This window comes from Camponotus vicinus, unplaced genomic scaffold (assembly GCF_025532165.1).
Source record: "Camponotus vicinus isolate PSW18456_S1 unplaced genomic scaffold, iyCamVici1.0 SCAF_11, whole genome shotgun sequence".
NCBI classification, from domain to species: Eukaryota; Metazoa; Arthropoda; class Insecta; order Hymenoptera; family Formicidae; genus Camponotus; species Camponotus vicinus.
The window spans coordinates 4700869-4716089 of NW_028141947.1; the positions used below are offsets into that span (position 1 = coordinate 4700869).

The window sequence follows — 15221 nt, forward strand, 5'->3', positions numbered from 1 at the left end:
CGCCGGCCGTCCGACGTTGCAATCAGCTGATTGCTACACGCGATGTGTGTATGGCGGAGTGTGTGCGTAAGAGAGAGAGAGAGAGAAAGAGAGAGAGAGGGAGGGTAGGAGGGACAGACATTCATACACACGCACGCACTTTTTTTCTCGCTCTCTTTCTCTCTTTTACGCAACACTCATACACTCTCTCATTCAGTCTCTCACTCACACTCTCTCGGTCACTCACTCACTCACTCACCTGCTTACTCACTTGCTCACTCACCTTGTAGCAGCGTAGCGAATCTTCATGCTATGTATTGTTGTTATCTGCTGCACGGTTATGATTGCTAGAGATGCGCGACACATCGAAATTTTTTCGATTATTAGTCTCACACTCGATTGACACAATACAGATTACACGATAACGAGTTTACTGTTTATTCACTCACTATCGATTTATCGATATCAAAAATTACTTTCAAAGAAACGCGAATGCAAACAGCACATGACTCGACGCGAATCGACGGACCGCGGAGACTGCGCGACCACAAGAGTTATGTTGCCAGAAACGCGACACGCGACATCTAACAAACGACTTGCGCGTGGCGCGTGATTGACGCGAGATAAGACGAACGATCGGCTAAGAATTAAAATTACATTATTCTTGCGATTGACTTAAATCTTCGCATCGTGAATGCAATAATTTCGAAAACGTAATAACGTACAACACATGCTTTTTAAAATAATAATTATTTATTATAATTAGAAATAGTTATTATTTATAATAAATAATTAATTTTTTAAGTATGTCATTATACGTGTCATGTTTTCTACCGCATTCGCAATGCGAAGGTTTTAGCCGATCGTTCGTCTTATCTCGCGTCAATCACGCGCCACGCGCAAGTCGTTTGTTAGATGTCGCGTGTCGTGTTTCTGGCAACATAACTCTTGTGGTCGCGCAGTCTCCGCGGTCCGTCGCTTCGCATCGAGTCATGTGCTGTTTGCATTCGCGTTTCTGTGAAAGTAATTTTTAGTATCGATAAATCAATAGTGAGTGAATAAACAGTAAACTCGTTATCGTGTAATCTGTATTGTGTCAATCGAGTGTGAGACTAATAATCGAAAAAATTTCGATGTGTCGCGCATCTCTAGCAATCATAACCGTGCAGCAGATAACAACAATACATAGCATGAAGATTCGCTACGCTGCTACAAGGTGAGTGAGCAAGTGAGTAAGCAGGTGAATGAGTGAGTGAGTGACCGAGAGAGTGTGAGTGAGAGACTGAATGAGAGAGTGTATGAGTGTTGCGTAAAAGAGAGAAAGAGAGCGAGAAAAAAAGTGCGTGCGTGTGTATGAATGTCTGTCCCTCCTACCCTCCCTCTCTCTCTCTTTCTCTCTCTCTCTCTTACGCACACACTCCGCCATACACACATCGCGTGTAGCAATCAGCTAATTGCAACGTCGGACGGCCGGCGATCCGGAACTTTTCATTATTAAAATAACGTTATTTTAAGGAACACGTATTTCTGACGTAATTCTAAGACATTTTCTTCTTTACCAAAATTTTATTTAAAGCATAATTTTATGTTATAAGATAAAATAGTTAGCGACTCATGCGGTGATAATCACCCGTCGGGCGGTCAGCTGCGCCAGCGCTCGCGGCACGCCGCGCCGCTCCTGCCTGCCTTCTGTACCCGACGCGTGATTTACTAACTATTTTTGCTCATAATTCAAAAACTACGCTTCAAATCAAATTTTGGTAAAGGAAAAATTGTCTTAGAATGGTGTCAGGAATACGTCATTTTAAAGACATAACGTTTTTCAGGATCGCCCTGTATATATATATATATATATATATATATATATATACAGGGTAGACCAGTTTAATCAATACACGCGAATATCTCAGAAACACTGCATTAAATCGAAAAATGTTTCAGATATAAGTTGTACGGCTTGAAGGGAGACATAAGTGGGTACCATTGGTTTGACCTTGGGTGGCGTTGTCAAGGTCAGGGCAAGGTCACTTTGGATTATTTAAATGGAATTCCTTATTTTTTATTACATATTTTTGTAGCTCATCTCGAGAGCTTTACAAAACACTATAATTAAGTTAGTTTTCATTAAGTACCTTCCGAGTTATGAGGCTTGAAATCATTTCTTAATTTTACATAAACCATAAAATATCTTGTAAAATATTTTTTTTTCGATATCTTACCTTAGTATTTTTATGTACAAAATAATGAAAGGAATCAATTGGTGTAAAGAAAACACATAGTTATTTTTAAGAAAAAATATGGAATTGTTAATTGCAAATTACAGATTTTTTCTTAAAAGCAACTATGTTTTTTCTTTACACCAATTGATTCCTCTCATTATTTTGTACATAAAAGTATTAAGGTAAGATAATCAAAAAATAAATATTTTACTATATATTTAATGGTTTATATAAAATTAGGAAATTATTTCAAGCCTCATAACTCGAAAAGTACTGAATAAAGAAATACTTCATTATAGTGTTTCAGAAAGCTCTCAAGATAAGCTACAAGAATAAGCTACAAGAATAAGTAATAAAAAATAGGGGTTCCCATTTAAAAAACGGAAGTTGACCTTCAAATGACCTTGAAAATGACCTTTAATGTCGAATCCAAGGTCACTATTAGATAGCCCTCTTTGTTCCCTACAACTTTTATCGGAATCGTTTTCCTTCAAACGTTGATCCTGAAAAGTTATGAGGGTGGAACTTTTAAAATGGGACACCCTGTATATTCATATACGGGGTGTTCTAAAAAGGTATGTCAAAAATTTAAGGAGATATTCCTCACACCTGAAGGATGAAAAACGTTACATGGACATAGGTGCGGAAATGCTTATTTCAGGAGTTATGTTGAAAATACTGTTAGCTGTATTACTTACACAAGGAAAAATTTAGGATTAATTATTGTAGACAACAATCGTTTATTTAGGCTTATTTATATTTGGTTTTAATGTGACATTGAGTATGTTACAATAAATGTTGAAAATGTTCACCATTTTCCTGAATACAAGCAGTGACACGTCGACGCATCGATTCATGGATACGTTCAAAAATGCCACCAGTGCGTGATATACAAGATCTTCGTGACCGTATCACTGCAGGTTGCGAGACAATCCGCTGTACGCCAGGCATTTTTGAACGTGTCCGTGAATCGATGCGTCGACGTGTCACTGCTTGTATTTATGAAAATGGTGAACAATTTCAACATTTATTGTAACATACTCAAGGTCACATTAAAACCAAACCTAAATAAGCCTAATTAAACGATTGTCGTCTACAATAATTAATCCTAAATTTTTCCTTGTGTAAGTAATACAGCTAACAGTATTTTCAACATAACTCCTGAAATAAGCATTTCCACACCTATGTCCATATAACACTTTCTCATCCTTCAGGTGTGAGGAATATCTCCTTAAATTTTTGACATACCTTTTTAGAACACCCTGTATATACTGATATATGTAATATGTAATCATGCGTCATCAAAGCGCATGCGTAGAAAAACATACCCTATGTACCAATTTGTACCTAAAATCGTAGACGTCTTATCACAGACGTCTATACAGGGCGATCCCGAAAAACCTTCCGTCTGTAAAATGACGTATTCCTGACACCATTCTAAGAAAATTTTTCCTTTACCAAAATTTGATTTGAAGCGTAGTTTTTGAATTATGAGCAAAAATAGTTAGTAAATCACGCGGGGAGCGTCCGAAATGGCCACGTTCGAAATGGCCACGGATAAATTTAACCACGTTCGAAATGGCCACGTTCGAAACGGCCACGTTCGAAACGGCCACGTTCGTAATGGCCACTCGTTCGTAATGGCCACGTTCGAAACGGGCACGTTCGGAACGGCCACGTTCTAAACGGCCACGTTCGGAACGACCACGTTCGGAACGGCCACGTTCGGAACGGCCACGTTCGAAATGGCCACGGATAAATTTGACCACGTTCGAAACGGCCATATTCGAAACGGCCACGTTCGTAATGGCCACTCGTTCGTAATGGCCACGTTCGAAACGGGCACGTTCGGAACGGCCACGTTCTAAACGGCCACGTTCGGAACGGCCACGTTCGAAATGGCCACGGATAAATTTGACCACGTTCGAAATGGCCACGTTCGAAACGGCCATGTTCGAAACGGCCGCGTTCGTAATGGCCACTCGTTCGTAATGGCCACGTTCGTAATGGCTACTCGTTCGTAATGGCCACGTTCGAAACGGCCACGTTCGAAACAGCCACGTTCGGAATGGCCACGGGAAATATTGAATAAAGTTCGATTTGACCACGTTCGTAACGGCCACGTTCGAATCGGCCACACGTTCGAAACGGCTGGGAGGGTCCCGTTAGCGCACGGTGCGATAGCGCACCAACCCGATAGCACACGAAAAATTGACACAATTCCCGATAGCGCACCAACCCGATAGCACACGTCCCGATAGCACACAAAGTAAATCGCGCACAATCCCGATAGCGCACCAACCCGATAGCGCACGGATTCACTTTGCAACTTTTCACGCGAAGCGAGTGGGACGGGGTGGGTGCGGGAGGGGGGGCCGAAAGCCCCTCCTTGCACCCCCCCCCGTTGTGTGTGTGTGTGTGTGTGTGTGTGAGAGTGCGTGTGTGAGGGGATAGTGCTTCCAACATTTCGTGGCCATTCCGTGGCCATTCCGAACGTGGCCGTTTCGAACGTGGCCGTTTCAAACGTGGCCGTTCCGAACGTGGCCGTTCCGAACGTGGCCATTACGAACGTGGCCGTTTCGAACGTGGCCATTACGAACGAGTGGCCATTACGAAAGTGGCCGTTTCGAACGTGACCGTTTCGAACGTGGCCATTTCGAACGTGGTCAAATTTATCCGTGGCCATTTCGAACGTGGCCGTTCCGAACGTGGCCGTTTCGAACGTGGCTATTACGAACGAGTGGCCATTACGAACGTGGCCGTTTCGAACGTGACCGTTTCGAACGTGGCCATTTCGAACGTGGTCAAATTTATCCGTGGCCATTTCGAACGTGGCCGTTCCGAACGTGGCCTTTCCGAACGTGGCCGTTTAGAATGTGGCCGTTCCGAACGTGCCCGTTTCGAACGTGGCCATTACGAACGAGTGGCCGTTACGAACGTGGCCGTTTCGAACGTGGTCAAATTTATCCGTGGCCATTTCGAACGTGGCCAAATTATATCCACTCAATCACGCGTCGGGTACGGAAGGCAGGCAGGAGCGACGCGGCGTGCCGCGAGCGCGGGCGCAGCTGACCGCCCGACGGGTGATTACCACCGCATGAGTCGCTAACTATTTTATCTTATAACATAAAATTATGCTTTAAATAAAATTTTGGTAAAGAAGAAAATATCTTAGAATCACGTCAGAAATACATGTTCCTTAAAATAACATTATTTTGTAACGGTCGTATTTTCGGACGTTCTTTCGCTGCGCGGATAGATCGTCGGTGCGAGGTTCGTTGGAAAGAAAATACGCGATGTGTGTTAAATGAACGTATTTATTGTAATATACAGAGTATGTGTATGCGAATGTGCGTGTGTGTGTGTGTGTGTGTGTGTGTGTGTGTGTGTGTGTGTGTTGTACTTCGGCTGGCCGATTAATGACGCGACCAATGCAGTTTCGATGTTAGGTCCGGTCTTTGATCGCGAACACCTGGTCGGTGTTTACAACGTGCGAGACAGCGCGTGTTTTTGCGGCGCTTTTTCCGCGGGGAATCCCGATATTCTTGGAATCCTCGGGTTCTCGGAATCGACGGGCGCTTTCCCGTGAATTATTATTTCCCCGGCGCTACACTTTAAAGGGCCGCGTTTGGTCTATTTAACTCGGTGCGCTTTAATCCCAGCGGTGGATGTCGTGATAAATGAATGCGCTTATGCGCTCGGTAACAAAATACGCGGCGGCGGAGGCCGCGATAAACGGAAGTAGGTATACTAGGCCGGTTCTAACCCAGGTCCTCTCAGGGGGGGTGAGGCGCGAGGGGATCTCAGCGGCGCGGGGGAATGACGTTACGCAGGATGGAGGGGGTTTTCGGAGGCGCGGGGGAATGACGTCACGCGGGACGGAGGGGATTTCGTAGGCGCGGGGGCTGCGGGGCGGGGCGGGGGACGCTTGTGTTGGATGTTTTATGACAAGTATAAACAATCATAAACAGATTGATAAACAACGGTATTTGAAGAGGATGGGATATTAGGGCTGAACTAACGCGTCGGAACATGTTTTCGCAAACAAAATAGCTTTGTGCTCTTGCGGTACACCCCCTCTCCCACAATATAAGTAATTCTAGATTTTTTTTTTTTTTTTTTTCAAATTAAACAATATAAGCGGTATTCCTTTGAAGAGGATTGGGTGGATGGAAATGCGTGCGAAGAAATTACGTCATGATTTAGACTTAAAACTCTTTATTTATGTTTTATGTATATATATATTTTTCTTACGTACTATGAACTAAAAACTAAAACTGCCAGCTCACAATCAACGAGCTGATGCTTGTTGAAAGCGTCACTCGCGCGTATTACATTAGATATTTCTTTTGGATTTATTACAGTGGACGCGATATTGGAGAATTGCGTAAACTTGACATCAACTGTTTCGATAATTTTACCCAATCGATCAAAAGTTACATCTATGCATTGATCGAGATCGAACATACGATGTAATGTCGATTCGACCATCATCAAGCATACGTTTGAAGATTCGAGACTTATGAGTTTGACGTCGTTAATCGTACGAACTCTCACTGTTAGCGGTCCAACGCTTATGAATTTGTAGTCATCTTTAGAGTTGTTCCAAAGTAATTTTTGAATATTGCGACGTTGCTCGTAGAGTCCCTTCCACGTTTCGAGAGATAATATCAGTTCCTTTCCTCGATGATCTCCTATGGCAATCTCCACGTAACTCGGTGGACCCACGTTGATACCAATTTCGAGGAATTTGAATTCCGTAGCTGTCAATGCGTATCGTCTACCTAGTATACGAACCGCACGACGTTCCAACGAAATGCTACAGAAAAATTAAAATTAAAATAATAGTAATAATACAATTTGTAAAAAAAAAATATATAAAAAATAGAAAGAAGTTAAATGAAACTTACTCGTCACATTTGTTCTCAAACGATGGAGTTTTATCACGACTCGGTACGTAATTATTCACACGTCTTCCGATGCCGCTGTTTCCGTTTCTTTCGACGTAATACATTTCTCTGGGAGTTATGAAAAGTGAACCACGAGAGCGGTGTTAACGCGACACTGATCGTATAAGAAATAACCGAGTATACATGACGCTCATCTTCCAAAAGTATAATGTGGTGGGGGGATCAATGCTTTGAATTTTAGGAGAAGGGGGGATAACGCTCAGACAAAAAATTCTTAGAAACGCATGGAAAGGTCTAGGAAGGGGAAATAAGAGATAAAACATATTAATGTTTACATATTTTATTTTCTTGCAATTCTTTCTGGCGTTGCGACCACCAGTTAAATATTTTGAATACATTTTGTAATGCGCAATTCTTAACATGTTTTCCACATCGCATACTATTGGTAATATCTAATTTATTTAGAGAATCAATATCTTCATAGTCTGCATCCAAGGTTTCAATAATATAGCCGTTTCCCGCATCGTCTAGTATATCGGTCAGCCATTTTCGCTTTTCAAGTCCTTTAACGTACACGACAGACGATTCTTCTTCTTCTTCGTGTATCGTACCAACGACAGCTGTTGTAATTACACGCTGAGCCAAGCCATACGGAACGTTTCCGTCTTCCCATTGTAATCCATGATGATTTCTAATCACCCATGAGACTTGACATCGCTCAGATTTTGTAAGCACGCTCCACGGTACGGGACTTGCGAAAAAGTAATGCGAGAGAACATATCCCTTTCTCAGAACCGCAGCTTCCTTCACGACAAAATTTCTCCCGACAATAAATCCTTGCAGATCCACAAACGTTGGTACGGACATGACGAGATCTCTCTCTCTCTCTCTCTCTCTCTCTCTCTCTCTCTCCCCGATGCATCAGTCGAGAGGAATGGGAAACTCTAAAATCATCTCGCAGCACTTTGATTTATATCCTGCTTCTCCTCCCCTCTCTCTCTTGTGTCGATGTTATCGCTTAGGTGATTTTGCGTACAACGTTGGTCAACGGATTGTACTGGATCACACGATCGTGTATGATGAGACAGTACGCAGTGGTATTCGCCGGCACGTTCTCCTTACATTCGAATTCCAATCTCACATCCACGGTTGCGCTCTTGACCGATTCGTTTTGTCGAGAACAATCGATAATCACGAACGGACCATGACGTTGAAACTGTAAGATGGAGAGACTCGGCTCGAGATACTCGTATCCGTAATAGATCTTGCAGAAGCGCGCGTACGTGTCGTAGAGAATGGCACATCTGCCTTTTTCGAAATCCAGATTCATATCGTCGTACGGATAACATTCCGAATTCAGATAGAGTTTCACGTTGATTAATTTGCAGTGGTCGAATCGACTCGTATCCTCAGACATGATATTTTTCCGGTTTGTCTGCAGAGCGAAGACAACGTATCGTGGTTTCTCCAGTTGAGTCGCGGTCTTAATGGCCCACGAATGCTTGGTTGTAAGCTGCAATAGCGGAAACTCGTATAGATCCCACGAGCGAAAACCCATGCTGAGATATCGTCCGCTTTCCAGAGCACGCAGCATCGACAGTTTTTCGATCTCGCTCAACAGCACGTGTGGCATTCGCCATTGTATCTTGAATATGTTGATCACAGGTTCCAGTGTCGAATCTCCAAACAGACAATTATTATTGTTGCGCGATCGTATTAAGATCAATTCGTGACGAGCGTTAATCACCACTCGTTTATAATCCTCGCAAAATCCCAATAACATGTGGAGCGGTACGCAAAAATTGAAATGTCCATTCTCATAGGTCCACGGATCCCAGCCAGCGTTTTTCATAATCACGTTTCTATCGGATGATACCGTTACATAGTTTTTGAGCGTAGTAGTTATTCCTACGTTTCTATTGCGATCAATCTCAACGCCATCGAGTTCGTATCGAATCTCATCGAACATGAATGCGGCGCAATTATTTGCCAGTTCCACATCACTTCCTTCAGCTGGTTTGGTTTTCGTTAGTTGTCCCTCGATGTATAGGAAACTCTCATACGGCAATGTATACAGATCCTGTTGTTGTATGGGTATTCTTATTTCATCACTGTGTCCGAACGTTGTATTGGCGAACGGGTTGTACGTGTGAGTCTCGATCTTGATGATACGATTGTCAAAGATCGGTTCATCACCGATGTTGAGAATGTCGGTCATCGTTCAGCTGTTTCGCACCGCAAATCCCAAAGATTGTAAAAACGCAACGTTCGATGCGCTGAGTTTCTTTTTCTTGGATGATTTGATATTAGGGAACGTCGACGTTGTTGTTGTTGTTGTTGTCGGTGGTGTTGCTGGTCTCGTAAAGATTGCGTTATCTCTCACATCTTTCGATCCGTTCAATACGAGCATCTCATACGTCGCATACGTACGTGCAATCTTACGGTGATCTCTTCTCCTCGAAAATCGAGCAATCGTCCGTTCTGATCGACAACGCGTAACGTTAAATCCGTAATGCTCCGCGCGATGATCGGCAGGTAAATGATCTGTGCAGGCGTTTCCGATATCTTATATCCCGGTGGTACCCTCGGTGAAAATTCATGTATCGTATGAACGAGTATGCCGTTGTTGTACGCACCCGCGGTCACGTTACACTCTATACGGATAATATTCACGTTGAGAATGTTAATCGGCATGTTTGATTCGTACCATTTTCGCGGCTCGAGAATACGATTCGAAAATCCTAGCAGCGATCCAATGTTGTCGGGTTTGGTAAAGTTTATTCTGTAGGCACATTTGATCTCGCTCCTCATTGTATTGTAATTAGCGCGGAGCACTATCGGATATTCATCATCTTCATAGTCAATGTGTTTCTTATCGCGATGTTTCCGTGAAATTGCTTGTTTCAAAAATTCATGTATATTTTGCAACTCATACGATCCCTCGGGAATCGTAATTTCCTCGTCATCTTTGCCAAAGTAAAATTTATTATTCGAGGAATTCACATTCGGTATCGTGTGATAAGTCTCAAAATCCGTTAGACCGAGCTCGTATTCGCCGTCGCTCAAATCTATGGTGGGAAAGAAGTTTGCCGTGAGAACGCTACTCTTCCCAGTCAATGTGAACGTCATAGACATGTCGACGAAACTGTTTAACGAATACTGAGTTAAATAGCGCAATATCTGTCTTTAAATTCACATGCATCGACCGTTCGAAGAAACTGCAAGCACAATTGTCCGCAGATGCTCTGATCGTAAGTTTGAACAGGTGTGTAATTGTACTGTATCTTCGTTACGTTTCGTCCGAGATATCGCACCAATTCATTCGGTGGTCGAAGATTGCCGAAACTGTCGAAATATATAGCGCGATTCCCCCTCTTTGCATACGCTACCCAATGAGTACCTGGTCCTTCGACGCTATCCAAATTTACAATGCCGCTCTCGTTTTGATATATACCACCGATCGGTAACGAGTTGCGCATGAAAACACCTCTAAAATATGGAATGTGCATACGTTTTGCCAGTTGTAGCAATTGTATGTTGGTAGTTGCGCCCTGCGGCATTTTTAGCGTCTCTTTGACGTTTTTTTTTTTCTCGTTGAGGCTCCTCGTCCGTATTTGTAAGGAGCGAGATATAATCCGTGACCTTCCATAGCGCGATTGTGACGTAGCATCTCTTGCAACTGACGTTGGGCGGCTTTTCCGTCGTTCACCACCTTCGCTACACCAGCCGCTCCACCGATCAGGGATCCGAGCGCACCCAACATTGGTAGAATCGGCAATACACCGCCGCATTTCGCTACCGGAAGTATCCGTTTCTTCGCCGTTTTTTTCTTCGTCTTCGTCTTCAGACCCATACCGAGCTTCGTCTTGGCTTTCATCGCTGTCCAGACAGCTGTGGCTGCGGTTCTCTCACCGAGAGTCGAATCTCTCGCAACGATGCGATTCCGCGCTTTCTCAGCGAGTATCTTATCCGCCGCGTGTCTCTCGGTGAGATCGTTGCTCCGAGAGTATGCTATATCGTGTTCGCGACACGCCGCGTCCAATGGATTTATACCTCGATCGCCTCTGACTAATCGCTTCTCCAACCGTGTGCCTGGCCCGCAAAACTGATAGCCGGGAATATGGAATTCGATCGGAAGTGTGTTTATCGCGTGATTTAATAGGCCTCTACCTATTTTCGTTGACATTCGCTGCAATTCTTTATCAATGGCGCCGGACCGTCGATGTGTGTTTCCTGCCACGGCTGATTGTAGTGTTCGTAACAGCGACGATACGTCTGAACCTCCGGATCCGCTTTTATGTGTTCCGGAAGTTTGTCCCACACGTAGTGGACGTGATCACCGCACATTCGCAACAGAACAGCTTTTGACACAAATTGTAGTTGTTCGACGCTCAAATCGCGAATGTCGGAAGGACTTGATAGCAGAACGAACATTTTTTCTCTACTGAGCGACTCGTGATTTCGCGCACCTATAAATAGGCAGGCGTTCGATCCAATCGGTAGTGTTGAAAAAATGAGATTCGTGCGACAACCTTTGACGATACGCGTGACGAATTGCGACGACAGATTACTATCAATGGAGGACAACGCAGAGATGCGCAGGCACGGTACGATGCTACCGACTACTATACGCGCGATCGTTTGCGGCCCCTCGAATTGTGGTAAAACCAACGTTCTGATAAGTCTACTGGAAAGCCCGCACGGTGTACGTTTCGAGAACGTGTACGTGTACTCGAAGTCGCTGCAACAGCCGAAATATCGATATCTGGAGAATTTGTTGACGCCGATTGACGAAATCGGCTATTTTACGTTCTCCAATAACAGTGACGTCATTCCACCGAGCGAGGCACGTCCAAACTCGATTTTCGTCTTCGATGACGTGGCGTGCGACAAGCAAAATACGATAAGAGAGTACTTCTCAATGGGTCGTCACTCGAACGTCGACTGCTTCTATCTCTGTCAGACGTACGCGAGAATACCAAAACATCTTATACGCGACAATGCGAACCTGCTGATCTTGTTTAAACAGGACGGTACCAACTTGAAACACGTGTACAACGATCACGTGAATACCGACATGTCGTACGGGGATTTCAGTGAATTATGTCGTACTTGTTGGCAACAAAAGTATGGATTTCTAGTGATAGATAAGGACAGCTCATTTACGAACGGGCGATACAGAAAAGGATTTAACGTGTTCGCGATACCGCAAAACGATTAGTCGCTGCCGACACTCTGTCGACATGGCTGAAAGCGATAATATTCGTGAGCGTGAAAAGATTGCGAGGGAGATTGAGAAAACGAGCGAATCGATCCGCAAGAAACATCGCGCTTTGAAGACCGGTAAGATCGACGACGATATCGCGGTCAAGACTCATTTTAGGCCTATTATCGAGCCACTACAAAAAATCGTCGACAACTCTAGCTTAATCGCGGTGAAAAACGAGCCGGAGAGTAACGCTGACGCTATAATTAAAACGTTACCCATCAAGCGATACAAGGAGGAAGAGGAGGAGGAGGAGGAGGATACGACACCGAAAAAGAGACAACGATTGAAGGTGAATCGTTTATCGACATCGGATGAACCGCTGATAACCTCCACACCGTCCGCGACAACGAGAATCGTACAACCCACGATACCCGAATCACTCGCAATCGAAAATGTTTTCGAAACCACGGGCAACCCGCTCGAATCACCATCTGTTCGAAACATGTTACAAACGTTGGAAGGTCAAAAAATGTTACAAGAGCACTTCGGGCCACTGGCACAAAAGTACATGAGCGCTCACCTTAGTGGCGACAGAAAAACCCAGATCGATTACGTGTACGGTATCTATTTCGACAAGAATGAAATGTGGCTCGGTAACAAACGATTCGACATCGGTGCAGATGACTCTATAATCATAGACAAGGTGAGGTACATTGGTACACCTGGATTATACGAGTTGATCTTCAAGAGAATTCCCGATGATGACATATACACTGAGGACGATATGCAAAAATATAAGAGCATATTAATGGCGACGAGTGCGCATAAACGTCAATATGATGCGCAAGGTCAATTAAAGAGCAACAGGGGATACAAGTATAAACACATAATTGCACCGTTGATGTCAATCGAATCGAAAAAGAAAAAATGCGGTACGGGAGTATCCATGCCTCGCGCGATGACGCTAACCGACAATAAGATCGATTACGTGCACTGGGACGATCCCAACGAGCTAGTGGATCGTCTACGATTGCTCGACGCTTCGCGCCGAGCTGGCCACAACGCTCACGACAACGAGATCCTGTCGATTATAGAGGAACTTCGCGAAGTCGGCCTTATTATAAATTAAACGGTGTCTCAACGAAACTGATCAGTCGATCGACGTCACTCGCATCGAGAAAAAAAATGCCCATCAACAAATTTGGATTATTCGAACAGAGAAATGAAGCAATTAGAACAAGCGATCATTGGGGTAAATCGGTGACAAGTTACTTGCGTCAAAACGCTCTGTGTCGCGTCGCTACGTACTATGACGCGAGGTCGCGCAAGATTCGCCGTGTAGCGCAACCTGAGGCTGATACCGATGCAGTCAACAAACTGTACGTGGAACAATGCGTTAAAACGTTGAAGAATCAGCAGAAAGAATCAGACGAGAAGCTGACTGCGTGCGAGAAGGACGTGCGAGCTTTGCAGACTGCGATAAACGAGCTTCAGCGTGCAATTAACACTAATTCTGAAACAGCTACGAGCGGCTAAGGAGCGGCTATTGTACAATTATTGAACATCTACAAAGGCTTATCGAACGAAGGGTTATCGAACTACAATGAGTGGCAGTGATCGAAGAGGAAACGGCTGTGAACGAGGCTACGAACAATTCAAGAACAGCTGCGAACGAGGTTATGAACACCTCAGGAACGGCTGCGAACAAGGCTATGAACACGTCAGGAACGGCTACATACGAGGCGGCATACAACTCTGGAACGGCTACGAACGGGTCAGAAACGATTGCCAACGAGGCTGCGAACGGGTCAGAAACGACTGTGAACGAGGCTACGGACTACTTAGAAGCGACTACCAACAGGGTCAATCACGGCAACAAACGGGTCAAGAACGGCAGTGAACGGCTCAGAAACGACTATCAAACGTGTAAGGAACGACTATCGAACGGGGCAGGAACGGCAACTAACGGGGTAGGAACGGTAACGAACGGCTATCGAACGGGTCAGAAACGGCTATCGAACGGCTATCGAACGGGTCAGAAACGGCTATCGAACGGGGCAAGAACGACAACTAACGGGGTAGGAACGGTAACGAACGGCTATCGAACGGGTCAGAAACGGCTATCGAACGGGGCAGGAACGGTTATCGAACAGTAACGAATGATAAAACGCACGGTGATACTCGGGGCACACATCGTTTGATCGACGAATCGAAACAATGATGGATCGGCGATCGGGAATAACCGAGGAAGCGAAGAAACAACATAGTTTAGAGAAACGGCAGTTGGTGAACGAATTGCACGCGCCGGCGAGAAAAAATTTTCCCCGAAGACATGTCATAGTGCGGGGATACGATGACCTGTGGCAAGCTGACATTGTCGAGATGCGTCCGTACTCTCGTTTCAACAGAGGTTACCACTACATACTCACAGTCATCGATGCGTTGAGCAAGCACGCGTGGGCCGCACCACTCAAGAGTAAAGGCGGAAGCGAGACAGCTGACGCTATCGCTGAGATAATTCGAAATAGCAAAAGATGTCCGAAAAACTTACAGACTGATATGGGGAAGGAATTTTATAACGCTGACGTGCAACGGCTCATACGGAAACATGACATCAATCATTATTCTACATATTCAGTATTGAAGGCATCGATCGTTGAGCGATTCAATCGCACACTGAAAAACGACATGTGGAAGATGTTTACGCTGAACGGATCTTACAAGTGGATCAGCGCGTTGCCGCGACTCGTATCGGATTACAACGCGCGCAAGCATCGAACGATCGGTATGCGACCCGTCGACGTTACCCCCGCGGTCGCTGAAAGACTCTTGGCTACTGTGTATAACCGTGTAAATATCGCGGGTCCGGCAAAATTCAAAGTAGATGACTCGGTACGCGTTAGC

At 44.6% G+C, this 15221-nt stretch overlaps 1 protein-coding gene across 2 annotated transcripts; it reads right to left on the reverse strand.

The window, feature by feature from the left end:
* Positions 1 to 6836: 6836 nt before the first annotated feature.
* On the reverse strand, positions 6837 to 9414 carry LOC145961267 (uncharacterized). 2 transcript variants are annotated; one of them, XM_083081295.1, is made up of 2 exons: positions 7109 to 9414; positions 6837 to 6978 (listed from the first exon to the last, which is right to left on the reverse strand). In XM_083081295.1, exon 1 carries the CDS (start codon positions 9324 to 9326, stop codon positions 8127 to 8129), a length of 1200 nt encoding a protein of 399 aa, XP_082937421.1. In that variant the 5' UTR covers positions 9327 to 9414; the 3' UTR covers positions 6837 to 6978; positions 7109 to 8126. The 2 variants fall into 2 exon arrangements, with proteins under 2 accessions (XP_082937421.1, XP_082937420.1); XM_083081294.1 differs by having other exon boundaries at positions 6857 to 6982.
* Between the last annotated feature and the right edge of the window lie 5807 nt (positions 9415 to 15221).

Bases quoted from the DNA above. Each gene is read 5' to 3' on its own strand.
- LOC145961267 (XM_083081295.1), bottom strand. From the start codon at position 9,326: ATGACCGACATTCTCAACATCGGTGATGAACCGATCTTTGACAATCGT.